At 40.4% G+C, this 25,244-nt stretch overlaps 1 protein-coding gene across 7 annotated transcripts in view; it reads right to left on the bottom strand.

The window, feature by feature from the left end:
• The window catches only part of APBA1 (amyloid beta precursor protein binding family A member 1), a 284,105-nt gene that overhangs the window by 6,345 nt on the left and 252,516 nt on the right, over positions 1-25,244 (bottom strand). For 6 of the 7 annotated variants that reach the window (XM_043976130.1, XM_043976126.1, XM_043976131.1 and 3 more), the window contains 6 exons: positions 24,934-25,020; positions 23,914-24,099; positions 19,915-20,094; positions 17,066-17,278; positions 4,265-4,384; positions 1,049-1,189 (listed from right to left, as the gene is read on the bottom strand). In XM_043976130.1, coding sequence (XP_043832065.1) covers positions 1,049-1,189; positions 4,265-4,384; positions 17,066-17,278; positions 19,915-20,094; positions 23,914-24,099; positions 24,934-25,020 — 927 coding nt within the window. The remainder of the gene's footprint in view (positions 1-1,048; positions 1,190-4,264; positions 4,385-17,065; positions 17,279-19,914; positions 20,095-23,913; positions 24,100-24,933; positions 25,021-25,244) is intronic. The other variant, XM_043976132.1, reaches the window with a different exon arrangement.

The raw sequence follows: 25,244 nt of genomic DNA, 5'->3' as shown, positions 1-25,244 counted from the left end.
CAGTGCATTTATATTATGCATATGTATGTATGTGTGTATATATGTATGTATATATACACATTATGGGTGTGTATCCATAAATAAATATGCATGTGTATGTATGATACACATACATATAGGAAACTTAAGGTGATTTTTTTCCCACTGGTTTAATCTTTTTTTTTTTTTTTGGTGAGGCAATTGGGGTTAAGTGACTTGCCCAGGGTCACACAGCTAGTAAGTGTGTAAAGTGTCTGAGGCCAGATTTGAACTCAGGTCCTCCTGAATCCTGGGCTGGTGCTCTATCCACTGCGCCACCTAGCTGCCCCCTCACTGGTTTAATGTTAATAAAATCATTAAAAACTGTTAAGCTTAACGTGGAGGCCCAAATACTAGGGCACAGGGAGGACCTCTCTCTGAAAAGGCCACAAAGAAGCAGAGAAATAACAAAAGAGATGGAAAACAAGCTAGAAAGAGAGAAGCTAAAAAAAGTCTAGAGGAAGAGAAGCCCAAAAGGTGACTCAATTTTACTAAATAGAGAAGCTCCAAGTTACCAGTTATTCTCTCTGTCCTCCAAAGAGAGAATAAAGTTTTCTAAGCACATCAATTATTTCTTTGGGTTCTCACAATAACCCTGTGAGACCGGTATGATTATTATTTCCCTTTTACAGATGAGGTAACGGAGGGCTCAGAAGTTAAGTGACTTGCCTAGGGTTATGCAGCTAGCGTGTATTTGAGGTAGAATTTGAAATAAGGTCTTTTTGACTCCAAGTCTAGCACTCTATGTCATCTAAGTGCATCTAAGGAAATGGGTTTAAATTCTAGTAAAAGAGAGGTGATTTTGGTGTGAGGAAAAACTTCCCTGATTGATTATCCAGGATTATTTAACATTGGGATGGAAAATCAAGGAAGAATATGGAGGCCAGCCTTCCCCCCCACCCCCCTTCCTCAGATATCTCAGACAATCCTCTGGCTGGGATGGCTTATTTATAGTTCTTCCCAGTGGCTAAATGGACATTAGATGACCTCTACAGATCCCTCTCCCAACCCTGTGGATTTCAGTTCCTACCTCCCCAACAGCATTGGAGAGAATGTGAACAATCTTCTCATGGGGTGTGGCTACAACACTCTGTCCATTGATTTCAATGATTCGATGTCCCACTCGAACTCCGCCCCTCTCTGCTATCCCTCCTCGCATGAGGCTGCAGATCTAGTGAGAGAAAAGACCAAATTAATCCCTGTTGACCAGGGATCACCATAGTACCATTGATCACCTCTCAGGAAGTAGATGGAATCTGCAAGGAAGAAAAAGGGGTTTAAATCTGTCCCTGTAATCTTCCTTCCACTAAAAACATGGTGGAGGTAGCTAAGTTTCCCATATGGCACTCTGAATTACAGAATCTAACACAAATCTAAATTTATACTAAATGTTTATTTTGAAGATGAGAGCTCACTCAGGTCTTGGGATAAAAAAGTTATTTCTTCTGGCCACTTAATTGCTCATTCTTTCAACTCTTAATTCTTTACAATAGACTGTTTTCCTAAAGTTCACAAATCCTCAGATCCGAAGTATTTCCCCATATTCTGGCTATGATTTGAATGAAAAAATGACTGCATTGTGACATTAGTACTGCCAAAGGAGTCCATGACAGAGAAACAGACACACCTTTGGATTAGGAGGTGAATCAGAGTGGGGAAGAGACCTAAAAGAAAGCTATTATAATGGATGGGTGGTAATGAGGACTGGCATTAAGGTAGTAGTAATGGGAACAGAAAGAAAATGTGATTGATTAGCTCCTTAAGGAGGGAGACCCTTGTTTCTGTCTTTGTATTCCTGGCACCTAGTATAGAGCCTGGCACTTTTTTTTTTTTTACTGCAACTGTAATTTTGTTGAGTGAAAAACTGACTCTACTAATGAAGATCAGCTCCCATATTATAATAATCTTGTTTTCCTGGGACAATGAGATGTTAAATGATATGACCAGGGTGATAACAGTCATTCAACAAACATTTATTAAATGCCTATTATGTGCTAAGTATTGTGCTAAGCACTGGGAATACAAAGAAGGGAGAAAATCATTCCCCCCCCCCAAAAAAAGTGTCAGAGATGAGACTTGACTTCAGGTATTTTTAAGTTTGAGACTGCCTCTTTTTTTTTTTTTTTTGGTGGGGCAATGGGGTTAAGTGACTTGCCCAGGGTCAGACAGCTAGTAAGTGTCAAGTGTCTGAAGTTGGATTTGAACTCGGATACTCCTGAATCCAGGGCCGGTGCTTTATCCACTGTGCCACCTAGCTGCTCTGAGACTGCCTCTTTACCTACACCATGCCTGGCACAAAGTAGGCATAACAAAAAAACCCACAACCAAATAAATAAATAAATGAACAAACAAACAAATAAATAAATGATTCAAGTATAAAAATATACCTGGATGGTTTAGAATAAAGGAGACTGGGTGCATTTTGGTACTACTGATGGAAACAGTGAAATCAGGAGGAGGAACAGAATTAGGGTGAAAGGTGATAGGCTGGGTCTTGAATGTTTTGAGTTTGAGGAACTACTCCATGCAGGTGGAGTTGTTGGTCTGCAGTTGTGAAGAATCTGCACTGGTGCAATAACCATTGCAGTGTCAGTATTAAATGTCCTTGAGTCCACAGAATAGCCTGGAATTTAAAAGTATAATACTAACACCTACAAAGCCAAGGTCATTTTTAAAAGGAAAGGAACATGATCTTCCCTTGGCCTTCTCTTCATTTCAGAATATGGTCCTTTATTTGAAACAATGCATAAGCATTTAATGAAATCATCTAAAAATACTTCATGTTTCTGTGAGAGATGGAGAACATTTTCCTGTTTACATCGATTCTCAGTCCTCAGAGCAGGCAGAAACTCTGAGATTCTCCTCGATCTCTCTGACTGACCCAACTTATCTCTGAACATTTTCTGGTACGAGTAAGAAGTGTGTGTATTTTTTAATGTTTTAGAAAAACAAATGAAGAGAAGAGGGGAAATAATTTATGGATAAAAAAATGACTCACGGCACAGGGTGTTTTGTTGATTGATTTGCTCCTTTCCAAAGCAAATAGCAAGAGTGGGCATTCCTCTAGGATAAGCAATACTATTCTGGGAGTTTTTGCTAATGAGTGAAGGACATGCCAGAATAGAGGAGGGCCTGTGAATGTCACTAGTATTAATATCTAGAGCAACTGTAACTTTTGGAGAAAAATCCAAAACATTTTCTGAGGGGAAATGAAACCTAATATACCAGGATATTGGGGGGGGGCAGTAAATATGTGGATAAAGGAAGAACCAGTGATAGAGACTAGATCTGTGATTTCATTGAAAAAAGAGGACTCCCAGGTGAGAAAACTACCTTTACTGATACAAGTTGGCACCCCTACAGCATGTTGCCTAGAGCTCTAGGAAGTTAAGTGACCACATAGCTAGTATGTGTCAGAAGTAAGACTTGAACCCAGATTTTCTTGGCTTTAATTAAGGCTTGTTCTATCCACTATACTATGGCTACCTCCTAAGAGCTAGTGAATGTAAATTGAACTTAGGCTTTCACAATGCTTGTGACAGGGTTTTCTAGAGCAAAGGCCATTATACATTTGAGTTTTAAAGGATTGGTTGTAACTTTTTGTCAGGAATAAGACCATAGTTTAGTCACAGAAAACAAAGAGAAGGGATGAAAGAAGTCCAACAAACGGAGGCAATGAGAGTTGTAGGTGGAACTGGAGCTCACAACAGAAAGAGGAGAGGGCTGTATATGCAGGGTGTCCCAAAAGTCTAAGTGTTGTCTTGACTTAAGCTAGTAAAGCTTAATAGCTTTATTTAACTGAATCTAGTATAGCTTTGGGAGTCATCTGCACAGAGATGATACTTGATCCCTGAAGAGATAAGAAAAGGGGACTTAGGACCAAAACCTAAGGTACACTCACACAAAGAAGAAGGAAGAGGAAGGAGATGGAAGAACTAAGAATCCAAAAACACAGCTAGTGAGTGTGGGAGGCAGGATTTGAACACACTGCTTCCTTCTAGCCTCTCTTGGTTGGTTTGGAGAGAACACTTATCTGACCACTGGGATACTTTTTAATGTTTTTAGAAGCTGTCAGCCTACATCGGCTCTAGCTTATCTCAGCCAAGATGAAATCTACAGAGGAAGGAAAGATGAGTGAGTCTTAAGTGTGCTGATTTTCCCTGTTTCTTTGGAGAAACAAACAAACCCAAACTATGATATTATGTTTCTTTTGGGGTTTCTGTCAAGTTCAGTTGGTAGTACTTACAATTCCATTCTGGACACTGAAACCCAGCTGGTATCGGAGGTCTGGTCTTCTGATCAACACAGTGGTGACTGGGGGGCATCTCACAATGTTCAGCTTCACTCGAGACTGATTCTTTAAACCCTGAAAGGAAGGCACAGACGCGGTGAGGACAATGGCTAAGCAGCAGTGGGGTCGATAACAAAGGAAAAACCAAATCCCAACAGGCATCTGTTTGTTTGTTTTTATTTTTTTACAACGCTCCCCCTCTCTGAGATCCCGCCCGACTGATGTCTCCATTCTATATCCCATCTCTGCCTCTGAATGCCTGGAATGTCTTCCCTCTTCATCACCACCTGGATGAATCCTCTCTTCCTTCAAGACTGGCTCAAGAATCACCTTCTACACTACTTCTTTCCACAGCCTCCACTGGGGGAGGGGGAAGGAGAGGCTCCTTAACTCCCTTCTATTTATTCTGCATATACTTATATGTACTTGCTTTCTCCCTCAATAGAATGCAAACTCCTTCTCTTAGAGAATGGGCTGCCTCCTTTGTCTTTATAGCCCCAGAGAGTAGTAAAGTAAGTGCATGGTAAACACTTAATAAATCCTTGCTGCTTACCTAGGAACTGTTTTCCCTCTATCCTCTAGTCTAAGCTCCAGGAGAATAGCTATCTTTGTATTTCTATCCTTACTACATAGCCAGCACGGTGCCTGCTACACAGTAGGTGCTTAAGAAATGCTTCTGAACTGAGCAGTTGATTTTTAACTAATAATATTAGCAAGTATTTAAATAGCAAATAACATTTGAGACTCAAAATAACCCTGTGAATCAGGTGTTATTATCTCCATTTTATAGATGAAGAGACTGATGATGAAAAATTTTTAAGTGACCTTTTAAAAGTGACTTGCCCTGGGGCAGCTAGATGGCGCAGTGGATAAAGCACCGGCCCTGGATTCAGGAGTTCCTGAGTTCAAATCCGGCCTCAGACACTTGACACTTACTAGCTGTGTGACCCTGGGCAAGTCACTTAACCCCAACTGCCTCACCAAAAAAAAAAAAAAAGAATAAAACAGGGGAGTTGTAAAGGAACATGAAAAGATTCATCTCAAAGAAAAAAAAAAGTGACTTGCCCAGAGTCACACAACTAGTTTCTAGCTAGTATTTGAAGTCAGGCCTTCCTAACTCTGAATTTTAGCACTGTATCTAAAATGCCACCTACTTATTGCTACAGGGACTGTGATTTCAAAGTCTCTAGTACTGATAAGCCAGGTAGTTTCTAGTCTTGTAAAATGATTCCTGATTCAACATCAAACACTATTATTGCTTGAACTCTGAAAAAAACCTGAATGCTTTAAATGCAGCCATCTTGGCTGTCAAGAGACCTGTTTCTTGTGGATAATTTATTTTCTTAAAAAAATTTTAAAATTAAAAAAAAATTCATTAGGTATTACATGTAAGTTACAATTACATGTAAAACATTTTAAAACATTCATTTTATTTTTTGTTTTGTTTTTTCAGGGAAATGAGGGTTAAGTGACTTGCCCAGGGTCACACAGTGCCAAGTATCTGAGGCTGGATTTGAACGCAGGTCCTCCTGAATCCAGGGCTAGTGCTTTATCCACTGTACTACCTAGCTGCCTCCTAAATATTCATTTAAAAAAATATTGAGTTCCCAATTCTCTCCCTTCCTCCTACTCCTCCCACACCCATTTAAAGGCGAGCAATATGATATCAATTATACATGTGAAGTTTCAGGCAATTTCTTTGGAAAAATGGGCTGTTTTCTAGGAAACCATTAAAACATTTTTGCCTCTTATAGTTCTGAGGACAGCTGTCACATGGACTCTTCTGCTAGAACACAAGTGTTGGCTACGAATGGTTTGATGACGGCTCCTTGAAAAGGGGTGGGGGTGGGGAATGGAGGGGTAAGAGGTGTGGAATGTGAAGGAAGGGGAGAGAAGGAAGGAAATGCCTTTTTGGGGTGAAAATCCAAACACCACATTGTCCTCTTTTGCAAAAGCAGGTGCATCAGATTGGCATGGCTAAGTCTGGGTTGTAATCTGTAGATAATACAGAACCCCTAGCTTCTACTCCTAGCTGCTGGGTGCTCTTTTGGCATTTTATTGCTTATTGTCACTTACATAAGGGGACGGGACAAGGGAAAGGAGGAGAAGGCAGGTGAAACTGAACTTAGCTAATTCTGCTCCTTGCAGAAGGTTTCCCACTGAGGCAGGATGTTGCTGAGATGAATGGGTGAACCTGGAAATCTGGAGATGATCCATGGGTTTCAATTGTCCACAGTATTCCTGCCCAATCTTTCCTTTCCCCCACATTATTAAAATAAATTCTTCTCTAAAACAAAACATCCCACCCCCCTGTGAAACTCAAGAGGATTGATGGCCCCTTTCTGGGGCCTAGTTAAAGCAATTTCTCCATTCTAGTTCTAGCTTGAGGTCCATTCTTCCTCTCCCTTCCTTGCTAGTGTAGCTGGAAGAAACATTCTATTGAAGAATCTATCCATCACCACACTGTTGTTTATCCTTTTTAGGAAAACCCCAAAGTTGGATTTACTATTACTAGACAGTGTCATAAGACAACCAAGGGCAATATTTTTAAAGCATGAAAGAGGTAAATTTTAATCTCTGAAATAGAAAAAAATCCATAACTTTACTGCTGGAGGTCATTTTCAACAGCAAGTTAAATAGCAATGGCCCTTTCAAAACTAAATGTTAAAGGCCTGGGTATAACTGTTAGTCATGGATATGGTGTTAGCTTAGCCACAGAGAATAAAGAGCAGGGATAATTGGGTCCTTCTCTGAGCAAATACACACAGCATGGTTTCTTAGTAATGTATCACCTAGAGAGAAAGCATATTGTAAAGACTAAAGTGCTGGATTAGATATAAAAAAGACAGGATTCAAATACTGCCTCTGACATTTAGTAGCTGTGTGACTGTGGGAAAGTCAATTGACCTCTCTGAGCCTTGGTTTCCTCATATGTAAAATTAAGGTAGGGACTAGATGGAATCTGATGACATCTCTTTCAGATCTAAATATACATACATATATACATACATATATATATATATATATATAACTGATGGTAGAAGCAATCTTATTTAACATTTTAACAAATAGTATATTGGGAAGAAGGGAATAAACATTTATTAAGCACCTACAGTATGATAGTCACTATGCTAAGCACTTTATGAACATTATCTCATTTGATCCTCACAACAACCCTGGGGAAAACGTGTTATTTTTATCCCAAAATTTTATCTCAAAGAAAATGAGGCAGACAGAGGCTGACTTGCTCCAGGTCTCACAGCTAGTGTCTGAGGTTGGATTTGAACTCATGACACCACCAGCACATTCCAGGTAGTGAAATTCTAAGCTGATGGGGAAAGAATGAAGGAAGATCTCATACGGCTGTGTGAATAGACTTAAAATTGACAGTCTTAAATGCTACAGGCGAACTCATGATAATAGATTTAGGGGAAAATACTCCAAACTATATTTAAGTATCAATGATAATATTTTGTGGGGGATAGAATGAGTTCTATTTTGGATGTGAGTTAACGCTATTTATAATACATCCGAGTAGAGTTTTCTCTGATCATACAAGTGAAAACACTTTGGTTTTCTCATGATTGGTGTTAGAAACAACCTTCAACAGGGTATAAAGTATGAAGGTGACACTCATCTTTGAGAAAAGATCTGAGTTACTTGCAGGGGTGCGCTGGAGCCTGGGCTTGTGAAAGCCCATCATTCAGTGTGAGAATTCACACTTCAGGAACTGGCAATTGCCACAAATCAGGGCTTTATTTATTGTTTTGCTGACTATCAATAGTTGATAAACATTTAGTAAGCACCTACTATGTGCCAGGTACTGTGCTGACCACTGGGAATCTAATAAAAGTTGAAAGACCGTTCCAGGCCTCAAGGAGTTCACAATCAAATGGGGGAGATAGCACATAAAAAGAAGCTGAAAGGGAGATGGGGAGGGAGGATGGTACCTTTGAGTGGCATGATGAAGTCACAGAGTACAGTTTTAAGAAAATGTTAATAATTCAGAATAAACTTAAAAGTGTGTGTGTGTGCATACTTCCACACCCTTCATGACCCACCCCAAGTCTACCAGCCCAGTGGGTTAAACATCTATCAGCACATCCCTGTATTGCTCTATAAAATTGGCTTTACAAATGAGGAAACTGAGACAAACAGAGGTTAAAGTGATTTGCCCAGAGCCACACAGCTTAGTAAGTGTTTGAGGCCAAATTTGAACTCAGATTTTCCTGATTCCAGGAAATGTTGTATCTATATCTATCAGAGGAACTGAACATGCTCTCAACACAGCATAGAGTTATTGGATATTAGATTTATAACTAGTACCAACATAAATATATACATATATCTGATGATCCTATTAAGTTGTGAGATATTTTATATATATGTCTGTATACACATGTATGATATACACGTACACCACAAACACATATATGTTGCCTTGAGCTAAAAATCTATTATCTAATGACAATGAGGTAAAAGGATAATTTATGTGTGTATGCATATATGTATGTGTGTTGTGCGTGTATACATGTTTATATATATGTGTGTTGCTTCCAATTCGGACTCTATTATCTAATGACCCTATTTACGTTGTATGAGATGTTATATATGATACATGTATTACATACATGTATATATACACACATATCTCACATGTATTATATATATGTACATGTTGCTTCCAGAACTAAATCTATCATCCCATGACCTTATTTATTCTGTATGAGATTCTTAAATTTCAGCTGCTATGGAACCACTCCTAACTTCCCGTTGTTGGGCTCTTCTACCCAACCACAGAGATACCTAGACAAGACATTTGTCTTGCAAGTCAAGACATCACCCTCCTGATGTCATTGACATCAAGAACGCAGAACAAACATCATCTACTGAGCCACCTAGCTACCCCAAAAGCCAAGGAGCCAAAATCATCTTCTGGGCCCTCTCCTAGGCCACATACAATCAATTCTTCATTAATTTCAAAGAGCTTCTTTAAACTAAGCCATTGGTTTTGTGATTCTCTAAACCACTACCCTGATGAGGCAGATTACTTTTGGGAAAACCCCAGTTTATTAATGTCCCTATTTCCAACCAGGACCAGGGGGTGCAGAGTGAGAGAAAACAAGGGTTCTAGTAAATAGAGTAGAGAGTAACTTGTAAATAGGTCAAATTTGTAGAGCCCACAGATGGAATGAGGGAAAACTTCATACATCAGCTGACAAGTCACGTTCAGTGTGAAATATTTTCTGGGTAGGAGAAGCCCTCCAACATGTATCCAGTATTCTGCATTTTTTCCATAGCTGTTTACAATCACCATTTTCTGACCCAATATAAGTGAGGAAGGCCACTGCTGTTCTCTTCTCTGCATTTTACTGATGCAAAAAGAGACCTAGAAATGTGACTGTAATCTAGCATGGAGCCGAATGCACCTAATGCCATCCATCTATTGAGGCAGACTGATACAGTGAGGAGAGAATATAAGATCTGGAGTCCCAGGACCTGGATTCTGCTGCTTATTAGCTGTGTGACTAATGAAGTAGAAAGTGATGGATGAAAAAGCATTCATTCCTGGGATAGCAAGGTAGCTCAGTGGATGTTGTTTGTTCTACATTCCTGAAGAGGACCAATGACACCAGAAGGGGGATGTCTTGACTTGCAAGCAAACTGGATTTAAGTGTGGCAGAACTGTGCAAAGTCTCTCTCCTCCAGAGTCATAGGAGTCCAGTGGCACGCCATAGGTCATGCCAACTGACAGTGGCTCCTCAGTGCAGTGGGAGACCTTGGCCTTGTTAAGCTCAGGTCTTCCTCAGATCTCAGGTTGTCTGAGGTAACACCCAATTGGTAGTTAAAGGCTAGGTAAGAGCTGAGGGAAAAGATGGCCTACTTTTGCCTTCCCCAAATAATCAATCAGAGAGGGGAAGACCCTCATAGCTTCTGGCTAAAACAGAAACAATTGCTATTTATACTCACTCTGAGCCATCAAAACCCAAACAAAGGAGTAAGTGAGTCTTGGGGAGTCTCGGGGCCTGTTATTGGCCAATCAGTGAGAGCAGAGTGATTTCCATTTGAATCTCAACCCCCAAACTTAAAGATACGTTACAAAATATAGGTGATCCCAATTTATATTGCTTTGGACAAAACACCCACATGTAAGTGTATGACTCCCCACATGGAAGGGGGGGAGGAGGAAGGAGAAGGAGAGAGGAGGAGGAGGAATCAAGACTTGAGTTCAAATCCTACCCCAGGCACTTAATGACCTTGGGCAAGTCACTTAACCATGTTTGCCTCAGTTTCCTCATCTGTAAAATGAGCTGGAGAAGGAAATGTCAAACCACTCCAGTGTCTTTGCCAGGAAAAGCTCAAAAGGGGTCATGATAAATTGAACACAACTGAAATGACTGAACATTCAGCTATATTCAAAAGTGCACTGTCCTAGTTGGGGAGACAACCAAAAAAATTAAGATAGTCCCTGATCCCGAGGAAATCACATTCTGATCGGGGAGACAACATACCTGGGGAAGTCTGAGCTGCAAGTCAGCTAGAGGAGGCCAGAGAGAAGGCAGATGGTGAAGGATCTTCTCTAAAGTTGTTCCCATTGATAAATCTAAATCTGTTTCTGACATTGAACCATGTGATAGTGCCAAGGTCTTTCCCGACAGAAAGAATTGTCTTTTCTGGCCCTTCAGTAGCCAGCTGCCTATGTGCTCAGGACACCCTGCTGCACCAGGAAGCCTGGCTGGTATGCCTGAATGCAGTGAAAAGGACAGTGGCCCAGAAGTCAGAGGACCTGGGCTCAAACCCTACTCTCAACTTATTACTACCTGTGTGGGATATTGGGCAAACCAGCTAACCCCAGCCAGTGGCAGTTTCTCATCTGTAAACAGTCTGGCAGACCCCATGGACCCCTTCTCAGAATGATGCTTTTAAATGCAAAAAAATGGGATTACAAAAGAAATCAATGATATTCAAATTTAGGGCAGCTAGGTGGCACTGTAGTGTAGAGTGCTGGGCCTGGAGTGAAGAAGACTCATCTCCCCGGGTTCAGATCTGGCCTCAGACCCTTAGTAGCTGAGTGACCCTGGGCAAGTCACTTCACCTTGTTGACCTCAGTTTCCTCATCTGTAAAATGAGCTGGAGAAGGAAATGGCACACAACTGCAGTATCTTTGCCAAGAAAACCCCAAATGGGGTCATTAATAGTTGGACATGACCGAAAAAGGACTGAACAAAAACAATTAAAAAATTCAATTATTAAAATGTTTTAAAGTAAAAGTTCATGGGGCCCAGAGATCAAAACCCCTAGCTCTACAAGGTCTATGATCCTTAGTCATTTAGTTTTTCTGGGACTCAAGTTTTCTCTTCAGCAAAATGAGGCAGTTAGATAAGGTGTTCTAAACTGATAATCCTATGACCAACATATTCTCTCTCTTCCCCAAACCTTTCCTCTACTTCCTGTATGTGAAAGATACACTTGCTGGAAAGATTAGTCTTGGCAGTCTCACACAATGACCATACTGAATGAAAATTTTGCTTCTTCCTCCCCCCTCCCCATTTTCCACTCTGAACCAAGGAAGCCTGGCAATTTTCTCCTAAGCAAATGAAATCACATTTACTTTGAAGGGGTGGGAAGAGATGGTTTGATTCATCAGGGAATGTTCTGGATCTCTGTTCTCTGTATTTATGTGGATCTAGGGTGAAAATACTCCTAAATAGTGGTCAACTACTTCATGGGATGCTTTAGTCCTGGCTAGGTCAATTTATCACAAGCTTCTGGTTCACTCATATAGCTAGACCAGGGAGTTAAGGAGGTCAAAGTTGCTGGTTTAACCCATGGCAGCCATTTGGCTTTTCTTTGTGAGGAGTATAATCCATGCCCCTTATCCCCTGGCATAGAATAACTCTATCCCTACTACTACAGAAAGTTATGTAGAAGCCTGGTGTGATTGGACCAGTAGCATTATCTCCCTGTCTAAAGAGCAGCATGGTACAGTGAAAGGAATTCTGGATCAGACCAACTATTTTAAAATCTTTGTTCTGCTACTATAGGAGCTGCGCGACCTTGGGCAAGTTGCACGAACTTGTGGGACTTCAATAGACACATGTAATTTGAGGGAATGGGCAGGTGTGGATAGAGTGCTGGGGCTGAAGTCAGGAAGAATCATCTTTCTGAGTTCAAATTCAACCCCAGACACTTCCTAGTTGTGTGAGCCACGGCACGTCACTTTACCCTGTTCGCCTCAGTTTCCTCATCTGTAAAATGAGCTGGAGAAGGAAATGGCCAACCTATATCATGCCACTAGACTCCAATGACTCTGGAGGAGAGACTTTGCTGGTGACTTTGCACTGCTTTGCCTCACTTAACTTCAATTTGCTTGCAAGTTCAGACATCACCCCCCTGATGTCATCGGTTGTCTTCCATGGCACTCCAATATCTTTCCCAAGAAAACCCCAAATGGGGGTCACAAAAAGTTGGACACGACTGAAATGACTTAACAACAACAAAATATATGAGGTAATTAGAGGCAATCATATCTGAGGTCCTTTCCAGCTCTAAATCTATGCTCCTATGTAATCAGACAGGGCACCAGAAGGGGCCTTAGAGGTTGTCTAATCCAGGAATTCTTAATATATTGTGTGTCATGGGTTTCTCTCTCCTCAGAATAATGTTTTTAAATGAATAAAATAAAATAGATAATATTTTACCAAAAAAACCTAATTATGTTGATATACACTTATTCAAATTATAAAAAAAGTCCACAGTTCTAATGCAACTCCATCATTTTACAGAAGAAAAAAAACCTGAGACTTAAATAATTTAAGTGACTTGCCCAAGGTCACACAGTTACTAATTGGCAGGGCTAGAACTAGCTGTTCTTTCCATGAGACTTCCATTTCCAGGGTTAATTCATAGATAAGGTTCCTCAGCCATTCCCAGGACCCAGTCAGGCAAAAACTAGCACAAGATTACTGGGTTAGTGTTCAAAATCCTTCTCTTTCAGGGTCTAGTGAACTAGGCCTAGATTTTCAATTTCATTTTTTTTTATATGCCAAGAGCTCTTCAGGGCTTCTTGTTCTCAGATTTCATTCATGGGTATCTCCACTGCTTAAAAAATTAATTTGAATTAGTTCTCTCAGTATGGGAGCTTTGATTCTGTTTAATTTTAATTCCACCACCGCCAACATCCCTGTCTGTTTCTTTGCTATTTGGGGCTATTCTGTTTTCTTAAGAGATTCAAGCCTTCTAATTGCTGGAATTTAGTTAATGGTCTCTGGTTTACTTAATTTTGTGCAGAAACTGCTAAGTGTCTCCCAGCCTCTCCCAAGGCTCCCTGTAAAAACTTCTGCGTGGGCAAACGACATGTTATTTCCTGGTGGTGCAACAGGATAAGGTAAATGTCTGGGTAAATGTCAGTCATCAGGAGATCTAGGCACTATGCATGGCAGCGCATCCTCTTACCCTCATTTACAAGAAGGACAATGCCCCTCTGGGCTATTTCCATTCCTGGAATGCTGTCAGCTGCTACAGGGGACCCAAACTAACTCACCTCTTTCTTTGGTCCTTCCTCAGGAAGGACTGACAACCTCTGCCTTTTAACCACCGTTTCAATAATGGGATGGGGCCTAGACCTGATATTTTGTAGGTATAGGGAATGATATATGTCATTGGAGAGATATGAACCCATATCTTCCTGACTCTGATGCCAGCTCTCCACCCATTATACCAAGCAACCTCTTATTCCTAAATTCTGGGCCTGGAGTCAAGAAGACTCATCTTTGTGAGTTCAAATCTTGCCTTAGACACTTACTAGCTGTGAGACTCTGGGCAAGTCACTTAACCCTGTTTGCCTCAGCTTCCTCAGCCAGAGAAGGAAATGGCCTGAGTTCAAATTTCACCTTAGATATTTACTATGTGACCCCAGGGCAAATCATTTAACCTCTCTGTGCCTCAGTTTCCTTCTCTGTAAAATGAAGATAAATAATAGCTCCTACTTCCCAAGGTTGTTGTTGAGGATCAAAGGAGGATATTGGTAAAAGCTTACTGCTATTATCATCAGCATCATTATTACTATATTTTCAAGAAACGGTTGCTTTATTTGGCTTGCTGTTCCTAACCAACATAAAAGTTTCCTCCATTAACTTAGATGTGGGAGCTGATTTTTCAAAATTAAAGATGCCAGCTAAATAAATGGTCAGGAGTCCCTATGACAACCATGGGCTGGTACAGTAAAATAAAAAAGGTGATGGGAAGGGGGTAGAGAGAAGTGTGCAGGTGCCACAATGGTCTCTATAGCAACAGGAAAGAAGAGATGCTCCTGTAGGGAAGAGTAAGCTGCCCCCCTCCCCATCCGGCCAAAGATTCTTTGGAAGGACTGACTAGGAGGTGGATAGGAGAGGCAACAGAGGGAGGGGGTGTTGGATAGGAACCAGAAAAAAGCAAATTACTAAACTATTTCAATAATAATTAAAAATACCAATGTTCAACATAAACACTCCATTCTAACACCTACAGTATTCTCTAGATTGGTACATTGGTACCATGGTCTCAAACTCCTTTTGTAAAACATGTTAGTGATGCTATGGCCCAAGTGCCAGAGACCTCTACCAATGCATAGCTCCTTCTCAGCTACTTAGAGTTTTAAAGAGTTGCTTGTGGGCACTGAGGAGGCAGCTAGGTGGCTTAGTGGACAGAGCACGCAGCCCAGAGTCAGGAAGACCTGATTTCAAATCTAGCCTCAGACACTTACTAGCTGTGTGACCCTGGGCAAGTCACAACCCCTGTTTGCCTTAATCCACCGGAGAAGGAAATGGCAAACCACTCCAATATCTTGCCAAGAAAACCTCATTGACATGGACCAAAGGGTCAGGAAGAGTTGGACATGACTGAACAACCACCATTGAGAAGTTAAGGACCTGCTCAGAATCACAGGCAATATGTGTCAGAAATGAGATTTGAACTAAAGTCTTTCTTTGTCCAAGGCAGGGATAATTCTCTATCTACTACTCTACACTGCCTCCTTGCCCTATCTATAAAATAAGGATAATAATCCTAACCCTATCTACCTTACTCATAGGACTGGCAGGTAGAAAGTGCATATAAACCTTAATGAGTCACATCAACATGGAGCTTTAAGAACACCTATTCTCACATTAAAAAACAAACAATGAAAAAAAAAAAGGGGCAGCTAGGTGGTGCAGTGGATAGAGCACTGGCCCTGGAGTCAGGAGTACCTGAGTTCAAATCCGGCCTCAGACACTTAACACTTACTAGCTGTGTGACCCTGGGCAAGTCACTTAACCCCAATTGCCTCACTAAAAAAAACCAAAAAACCAAAAACAAAAAAACAAACAAACAAACAAACACTGGTGAATGGAAAATAGGAAATTCACCCTATAGTTAAAGCAGGACTTTTCATACCAGGAATCTTATTTAAAAAGTGAACAATGTCTTATATGCAGCCTAAGTAAAGCTCTCTTCTGACTAGGACCCTTCAAAAACACTTGGGTGTAGAGGTGTCACACACATAGCCAGTGGGTCCACACTCCCAAGTGTAATTAAAATTTGATAAAGTCTTTCCTTCTGTCAGATCTAAATCAGTCTATTTGCAACATGTAGGCAAACTCAGAGGCAGCAAGGGAGTGCAATGAATAATGGGACCTAAATTAAAATCCAGTCTCAAATACTCATCTTCCCTTGCTGAACTCCCCCCACCGACACACCCCTAACCTCTAAGGGAATCTGAGCTCAGGAAGCGTACACATTTCACTAATCAATGTTACTGAATTACACTGTGTTCAGTGTAAAGTAGAGGTCCTTAATCTGGGGCCTGTAAACTAATTTTTTGGACTATTTTGATAACTGTATCTCAATGAGTTTGGCTTCCTATGTATTCTATTTTATGATTCTGGGAAGGAGTGAAGCCCAGGCTTCACCAGACTGCAAAAGGGGCCCATGACCTGCCGAGGGTGAAGAAATCCTGGTAAGACATGGTCTGCTTTCAGGTATTGTAGAATATTTTTGATCAGCTGGGTTCTACATCTAGCATTAGCATGCCATAGATCTTTCAAAATAAGTACCTAAGAGGCGTTGTTTTGGAGGCAACCAGGTTAAGTGACCTGTCCAGGGTGTCTGAGGCCGCATTTGGTCATCTGGAGTCCAGGGCCAGTGCTCTATCCACTGTATCACCTAGCTCCTGAGGCATTATTTTAAGATGAGTTTGTTTCCTTTCTCCTTCTGACCCTGATTTTGAGTTTCCTTTTATATGCTGTGTTCCCCCCATTAGAATGGGAGTTACTTGCGGGCTGAGACTGCCTTTTCACTTGTATTTGAATACCTAGTGCTTGTCATACAGTAAGTGTTTAATCAATGTTTATTGGTTGACTGACTTCTAAAAATTTTCACATTCAGTTTTCCATCACATTTTTCTGTTTACAAAAGAAGTTATGCTTGTGTATGAAGGGGTTACATGGACTACCCCAGGGCTCCACTTGAGCCATACCAAAGATGTAGTAGCAGAGTGGTGATCTTCCTTGGCTGCAGTGAGGATAACCTTGAAGAACCAAAGTATTCCATTATCTCCAGCATTATGCATATCTAACTACTGCTTCTTGGAACCTGGTTTTGGCTTTTGCATTGCAATTTTCAGCAGGATCTCTTGAAAGCCTTTAAGACTATCCCTCCTTAATTCTGTTTTTAGGTCTTTTAATGTATGATCCCAAACCGTGCTGTTCTCTAACCCCCCAGGTATGATGAAGGTACCTTAATAATGCTCTGACAAGTGGAAAGAGGGAGGCCAACAAGGCTGGTGCCATTGATGGACATGATTTGGTCCCCGATATTTAGCTTTCCCGATTTCTCTGCTGGTCCTCCATGCATCATGTTGGCTATGATCACTGTCGGCAAGATGGATCCCCAGCCAGATTCCACAATCACCACACCCAGGATTTCACCCTTTTGCTTTTCTATAAAAACCTGAAAAGGAAGAAACACAGAGAGCTTGAATCAGACACTATTTGTGATAGCAGGAGACAACAAAGCCCTTCCCTTCTTTACTCTTCTAAAATAATCTGCTTCCCACAGTGCTCTCTCCCTTTTCTGATGTCCGACACACTTAGTTTGTTCCAAATGATTAGTCAGTGATATTCCTTTCTATGAATAAAAGAGAAACATGTTTTATATGACTGCACATGTATAACCTATGTCAGATTGCTTACTGTCTCAGGGAGGATGAAGGGAAGGGAAAGAGAGAATTGGAACCCAAAACTTAAAAAAATCTGAATTTCATGTGTAATTGGGCAAAAATAAAATATTATTAAAAAGTAATAATATTCCTTTCTGTGTTAATTTATATAGTATTTGCCCAAGAAGAGTCTAAGAAACTTTTGTACCTATCCCTACTCCAAACTCTCTACCTAGTAAATGCCAGACACTTTTCTAAGGGTTTCATCTGACATTCAATAAACAGATAGGAATGGCAACAAAAGCTGGTAGAAAGAATGCTGGATGTGGCATTAGGAGAGATCTGAATTTGAATCCTGGCTTTCACATTTATTAGTGGTGCCTCTATTTCCTCATCCACAAAGTGAAAGGGAGTGGAGGGTAATAATGGCTAGAGAGTGACAGCTCCATAGTCATCAAGACCCAGGTTGAAGTTCTGCTTCTATGTGACCTTGGGTGAGTCACTTAACTTTGAAGGCTCTGAGGCCAACCTATAGCAAGATTGTGATGTGCAGAACTGGTTGCTACTTTTGCCATTGGCCTAGAGAGTTTCCTATACAATGGAATCACAGGTATGGAATATAAAATAAGTGGACGTAGTAATACTTGCATTGGGTGGTGCAGGGGATAGATCACTGGACTCAGATTCAGATTCAGGAAGACCTGAATGTGACCTCAGACACCTGCTAGTTGTGTGACCCTGGGAAAGTCACTCCAACTCTCTCAGCCTCAGTTTCCTCATCTGTAAAGTGGGGATTACAATAGTACCTACCTCTCAAGGTTGGTGTGTGGATCAAATGAGATCATATTTGTAAATTAAGTGCTCTGCAAACCTTAAAATGCTTTATAAATGTGAGTTGCTGCCAATTTATTAACTATCCACTGTGCGCATAACACTGTGCTAAATGCTTAAGAAATATCTGAAATAATACCTCATAATAACTCCCCACTATTTTCAAAATTCCCAAATTTTTCAATAAGTTTTTAATCTACTTCAGTCTTTGTAGGGATAAGGCTACCATAGAAAAGTGATAAATCATGGTGATTAAAGAGCTAACCTCAGAGTTGCTAAGACCTGTGTTCAAGATCTGTCCCTGACACATACTGGCTAGGTAAGTAACCCTGGGCAAATCAATTAGCTTTTTGGACAATTCTCTAAGACTATAAGTTGAAGATCAGGTGCAGATATACATTGTTAGAGGGAGGTTCCTCATTTGCATCTTCCTATACCAAAGAAATCACAGGTTTATTTCTCTCCTGTCTCCTCTCTAACAGCAAAATAAATAAATAAATAAATAATTCTGATTTAAAAAAAGGCTGGGATCATTAGTTTGTAATCCAGGACAGGGATGGCTAATAAAAAGACCATAATCAAAATATGGACATAAAAGCACGGCAGGGGGCGGGGAGAAAGAGAAGGTACATCAAAGGGCGAAGAATGGAGTTAGGGAAAAGGAGATGGCAGTTGGCTTTGAATACCCAAAACCTAGTGTCTAATTGGGGTCCAACAAGAAATCATGATAAAATAAAAGCTTTTCAAATCTGGACTCAACCTAACTTTCTGGTCTCTATTCCCCTTCCTGAACTTTGCTCTAGGCAAAATTGTCTTACTGCTCCTCAAACAGACCTTGTGCTTTCCTACCTCCAGGCTTTTGTTCACACAGTTTATCCAGCTGATATACCAACCCCACTCAACCTTTACCTTTCTACATTCCACTCATCTTCGAAGACCTAGCTCAAATCTCACCAAGTCTACAAGGCTTTCCTTAACCACCTCACCTTGAAGCGGTTTTAACCTTTTTCTAGCAAGTTTGGTCTATTTGTACCATTCATCTAAGTTCATATAAGTTTTTATATCAGAGTTGTCTTCAACTCTTACAAGATGTCTCAAAAGTCTTGGGACAATTTTTAAACTTTTAAAATTAATTTTTTTAATTGTCCTAAGACTTTTGGTACACCCTATACTTTAATCTTGTATTATTACCCAGAATTTCATGTGCCTTTTATCTCCTCAATTTTTTTCTATTATTTTTAAATATTTTATTTTTCCCCAATTATGTTAAAACAATTTTTAAACATTTTTTACAAAAAGATTTGAGCTCCAAATTCTCTCTCTCTCTCTTAATCAGATTGTAAACTCCTTGAAGACAAGGTCTTGTTTAATAATCCTCTGCATCCCCCACTGAACCTAGCTTAGAACTTTACAGGTATTCAATAAATAATGTTAGATCTTAGTTTAAACAAAGACATGTTCCATTCTGTGTACCCATTCTTCCCTTGGACACTCCTCCCCCTTCTCTCCCTGCTGCCCGGGAGTGGTACTCCATATTGTCCTCCATTTCTTGCCCTGTATTCATGGTGCTCAGTCTGGAGCTTAGAGAGGTGCCTACATCTTTGCAGTTTTCAGACTTGGAGAAGTGGATCAGGTCATCATTGTACATGTCTTGGGTGTTGAGTAGGTCACTGTACTCCTTCTGGCTGAGATCTTCTGGGTTGATTCCATTTGCCCTGAGGAATTCCTGGTAGGCCACACTGAAGGCTTGACCAATGGACTGTGCAATTAGCTGGGCCTAGGAGCAGCCAAAGAAATAGAGGAAAAGTAGCAAAGGTCAAACATTTGTCAATGCACTGACAAGACTATTAGATCAGGGTTAGAGAGCTTCTAGAACTCTTCTCATAGAAATAAACTCTCAAGGTTTAACTTTTAGAAAATTTTGCATTTGTTTTTAAATCTTTTGGGTGTTAAGGATCATAGGTTACAAACCTAGAACTAGAAGGAGCCTGATAGGCCATCTAGTCCAACCCCTTCATCTTACAGATGAGGAAACTGGGGCCCAAGCGACTTGCCTAAAGTCATACAGATAGGAGTCATCCCAGATGGGGTTTGAACAGATTCTCTGGTTCCAGAGTTGGTACTCATCCCACATGAGGCGGCAGCATAGTACAAGGGAAAAGCACTGGTTCTGGATTCAGAAGACCTGATCCTTAATCCCTATGTGACAGTCACTTCATCATCCTGGGCCTCAGTTTCCTCATCTGTAAATGAATGTATAAACTGAAGATCCATGATTTCCCCTCCCCCCATAATTTTCATCCCTTCCTTCCCTACCACCCTCTGACCTCTAGTCACAAGAGCTAGTGGACACCCTGTAGACCAGGCAGAGAGCAAACACCTCTCACTTGGAGAAGTGACTATTTACATGGAAGGGTTTGCTTGTAGGATGTGATAAATAACTGTCCTTGCTTATTATGTAAGGGTCAGATGGACATTGTAAGGTTTCATTTCACTGATTAAAGAAATGTGCCTTGGAGCACAAATATACTCCCCCTGGAGAAGCTTTTCTGAGTGTCATGAATGGACGCGGCCAGCCAAGCTTGCCCCCCTAGGCCTCCTGAAAGCACAGGGGTGATATTGGCTCTGTCGCCTACTGTTTTCTTAATTTTCCTTGCTCCCTTCTCATAAGAAAACAGGAAGGAAATGAAACACATTTTTACAAAAATAAGCCTTAAGCAAGGTAAAGGTGAGCAGATTTAAAATGAAGAAAAGACAGAAAACACAAAGTCCAGACTCTCATGTAAAGGCTTACTTTCACAGAAATTCAACAACAAATACAATCATCAAGCCAAAATTTAGACTTAAGTTGAGGAACTCAAGGTTTTGAATTGGAAGTATTTCCCATCTCCTCCTATTCTACTTTTATCCTAGCATATTTTCCTTAGAAATGATTTGGGGGAAAGGAGAGGAATTTTACCTGATGCCTACTTAGTGGCATCATCTTTTTTTGGTGAGGAAATGAGGGTTAAGTGACAGCTAGTAAGTCTCAAGTGTCTGAGGCTGTATTTGAACTTGGGTCCTCCTGAATCCAGGGCCAGTGCTTTATCCACTGTACAACCTAGCTGCCCCATTAGTGGCATCATCTTGGTGATATTTTTAGATAAAGAGAGAAGGGGGGAAACAGCAGAGTTTATCAAATGGATCCTTGACTTGGACTAGGGCAGACCTGAGTATGAATCCTGCCCCAGTCACTTATCAGCTGTGGTTAAATCACATTAAGTTCTCTGAGCCTCAGTTTCCTTATCTCTAAAATGAGGTGGGAGGAGGACTAATGGTTATCTGAGGTCTCTTCCAGCTTTAAATCTATGATTATATGACCCTATGAGAGCCCTAGTAATAAGAGTCATGATTACAAAAAAGCTAACAGATTCTATCACAGTAACATTTCAGGTAAGTAAACTATGGTCCTCCTTAAAAAAAAAAACCAAAAAACCCTTTTTCTACTCAGGACTACTAAGCACGTGGAAAGAAGCAATTTATTTCCCCACTAGAGGAACTTTTATTAGAAAAAAACCAAAACAAAACCTGTTTCTTTTTTCAGGGAGTCAAGCAACTAACTAGGCCACCATAGTTAATCTTCCAGTGCTACCTCCTACAGAGATCATGGTGTATTCACTGCAGAATGCAAACTTTAAAAAAACCAAAACATTTTTCATCATCAATAGCAGTGATATAACATTTCCTTATTTGTCACAGAACTGTGGAATCCAAGTCCATTGCATGGATATGATGACCTCATCTGAAAGATAGAACCAGAGACATGAGGCCTCCCTCAGTGCCACCGAAGATTTGGAAATGGTTGTTGTTACTCCAATATCACACTGCCCAATGCGTGGTGATGCAGTTCAATCCAACAAGCACTTATTAAGCACCTAGTTTGTAAAAGGCACCAATCAAGGTGCTAGGGTAGGTGTCTGAATGATTGGCAACCCCATCAAAGGTTCTCTCATGAGCCAGACAGACACCTCTCTGCCCAGGACCAATTATAAAGGTAGAAAAAATGGCAGATAAAACGGAGAAATGGGTGCCATTCCCCCTTGACTTTGTTTATTCTCCTCCCCCAAACCCAGGCTGTCCAGATCTCTTTAGAAGAGAGAAATGATTCACTCAAATGGCTTGTATGAGCTGGCAATTAGTCACCTATTCTAATCCTTCCAGTGAGATGGAGAACCACACCCCAGGGCTTAGTATTTTTCCTTCTACCAATGTACCTTCTCTATAACTTATAGTCTTACAGAGTTAACTTAGGATAGGTCTTCTTAAACTTTTTTGACTCATGACCTCTTTTTGTCTGAGAAATTTTTACACAACCCTAACTATATAAGTATATAAAATAGGTATGCATAACCTTTTACTACTGCCAAATTTTTCATGAACTCCACATTCAGTTACTCGACCCCATATGGGGTCACAACCCACAGTTTAAGGAGCATTGATCTGTAACAGTGGTATCAAACTCAAATAGAAATAGGGGCCACCAAAACCACACATAAGGATTCTGGTGAATTTCATACTGACTTAGAAAATAACATATATCCATATTATCTATGTTCGATTGTGTTTTTATTTATTTTGTTAAATATTTCCATTTCTGGGTGTGTATGAGCCCTCTGCCATAGGGCACTGAAAAGTTAGGGGCACAGAGCCAGTATGTTTCAGAACCAGGACTCGAACGCAGGTCTTCTTGATTCTGAGATCAGTTCTTTATCCACTAAGCCACACTATTTCAATACAAACTCATTTTCCATATTTCCTAAACAGAATGGAGAGTCTGGGATTTCATCTGGAGGTAAGGAGTATACATTTTTGTGGAGGGAAATGAAACTGCCGTCAGTTGGAGGGAGAGCATGGGAGAGAATTTGGACTAGGAGCTGGGTGATTCTTGATTTTGTTAGCTTGATTTCAAGATTCGTCACTGACTTCCTCTGTGAACCTTTGGGAAAGACCCTCAGTTCATGGGGCCTAAGTATTCTCATCTAGAAAGTGAAGGATCTATAGATACTAGATGGTTTAGTTTTGTTGTGGGGCAATGAGGGTCAAATGACTTGCCCAGGGTCATACAGCTAGTAAGTGTCAAGTGTCTGAGGCTAGATTTGAACACAGGTCCTCCTGAATTCAGGGCCAGTGCTTTATCCAGTGTGCCACCTAGCTGCCCCTTAGATAATTTTTTTAAAAACCCTCATTTGAAATTCTATGGCTCTATCAGAGGTGTTCTGGAACCAGCTCAAATGGGCTTTGAGAGCTGGTTGTTAAATTTTTCATTGTGAGCATTACCTCTGAGAAATCGCCAAATGCAAATCAGGTCTAGATTTATTGTTTAGTTGATTATCTAAACTTAAGGAAAAGATGGAGAAAATGTTAATAATGCAAATTAAACTTAAAAGTATGTCATGCATACTTTTTTTTTTCAAGGGAGGGGGCGGGCGGAGAGGCAATTGTTAAACATTTATCAGCACATTTCTTTGATTTCAGCTCTACGGGTCACAAGAAGAAGAGAAATCCTTTGCCCACCTACACCACCAGCCCTCCAGAATGAAAGCAAATCAGTCCTTACATCCTCAGATTCAAAGACATGGCAGATCATTTTGTATTGCCTCTTCCCATCCTGGGATGGGTGAGAGGCTTCCACATTATCTTGGGAATTGGAACGGGGCATTCTCCTGCGGGCCATCAGCACAACAATATTCCCGATGTCTGCAATGTAGGAAATGGTCCTCAGAGGGTGATCCATCATTGTTTCCTAGATGGGTGGTGGGGAGAGAAGAGAAATGTTATGGTCAAGGACCAGAAGATGCAGGATACAGGTGATATCTAACCACACCTATCTCAGATTTGTGCTTTTCCTACCACACCTCATTCATGAGGGTTTGTGAATAACAGCTTTAAAACAAACACTCAGGACAGGGAGAGGCTGGTTTCCAGATTTATGTACATCCTATCCTTGCCTTTTTGAAACTCCTTCAGCTACTCCCCAAGAATGGGGAACCAATTTATGGCAGGAGAAAAGAAAAATGAATTTAATTCATTTTTACAACCAGTGTAATATTTGTGGGAGATGCTGTAAAATATCTGTGGGGGATTACTGTACTTTAAAATAATAAAAATCTTCTTAGTAGTCTGACCTGGCTGAATTTATGAATTTGAATTTAGATATTTGAAGTCAAAGGGTTCTTAAACTTTTCCATGTCATGAACTCCCCTTTTAGCAGCTATATTATTCTTCTCAGAATATTCTTAAATGCATAAAATATACAAAGATTACAAAGAAAACCAATTATGTTGAAATATAGTCATCAAAATTTTTTAAAAATCATAGTTACTAGGTTTAGAAATTTTTAAGCTTTCAGATAAATATTTGACATATTTTCTATGTTTTCTGTATTTCTTTAGCTCTTAAAAAGGCACATACCATTTCTCAGTATCATAGTACAAAAAGAAATAATTTAACTCCAGTGGAATGTAGGGTTTCCATCTAGGATGCTGGCAGGAAGCTCATGCCAAGAATGGGCTAAGTTTTATAAGTTACTACCCTGCCAAGTCTCAACTCCAAGAAAAGCTGTCACCTACACCTATACCTGTGTATCTGCATTCAAGACTTTTATTCTCTGGGTAGATATGAAGAGATCCACTTCTGTCATGGGCTGAGATTCTCCTTCAGGAGCCTGAAAGAAGCACCACGAGGTATATTAACTCCCCTTTGCAACCACTCATCCTTAAGAAATAGGTTAGGTCACAAACAAGGGAACCAAGACACAGTCACCAGAACAGCAATGCGTAAAATATATTAGAGCTTGCAAAAAGCTGAAGGGGAGACAAAGATATGGAAGCTGGGGCTGTAGGCATGAAAGTGGGTTAGAATCATTGTGTTACATGGTTTTGTAAAAAC

This window comes from Dromiciops gliroides, chromosome 1 (genome assembly GCF_019393635.1).
Source record: "Dromiciops gliroides isolate mDroGli1 chromosome 1, mDroGli1.pri, whole genome shotgun sequence".
In the NCBI taxonomy this organism is placed as follows: domain Eukaryota; kingdom Metazoa; phylum Chordata; class Mammalia; order Microbiotheria; family Microbiotheriidae; genus Dromiciops; species Dromiciops gliroides.
The sequence above is the reverse complement of the archived record's forward strand: the minus strand, read 5'-3'. Positions and strand labels throughout refer to the sequence as shown.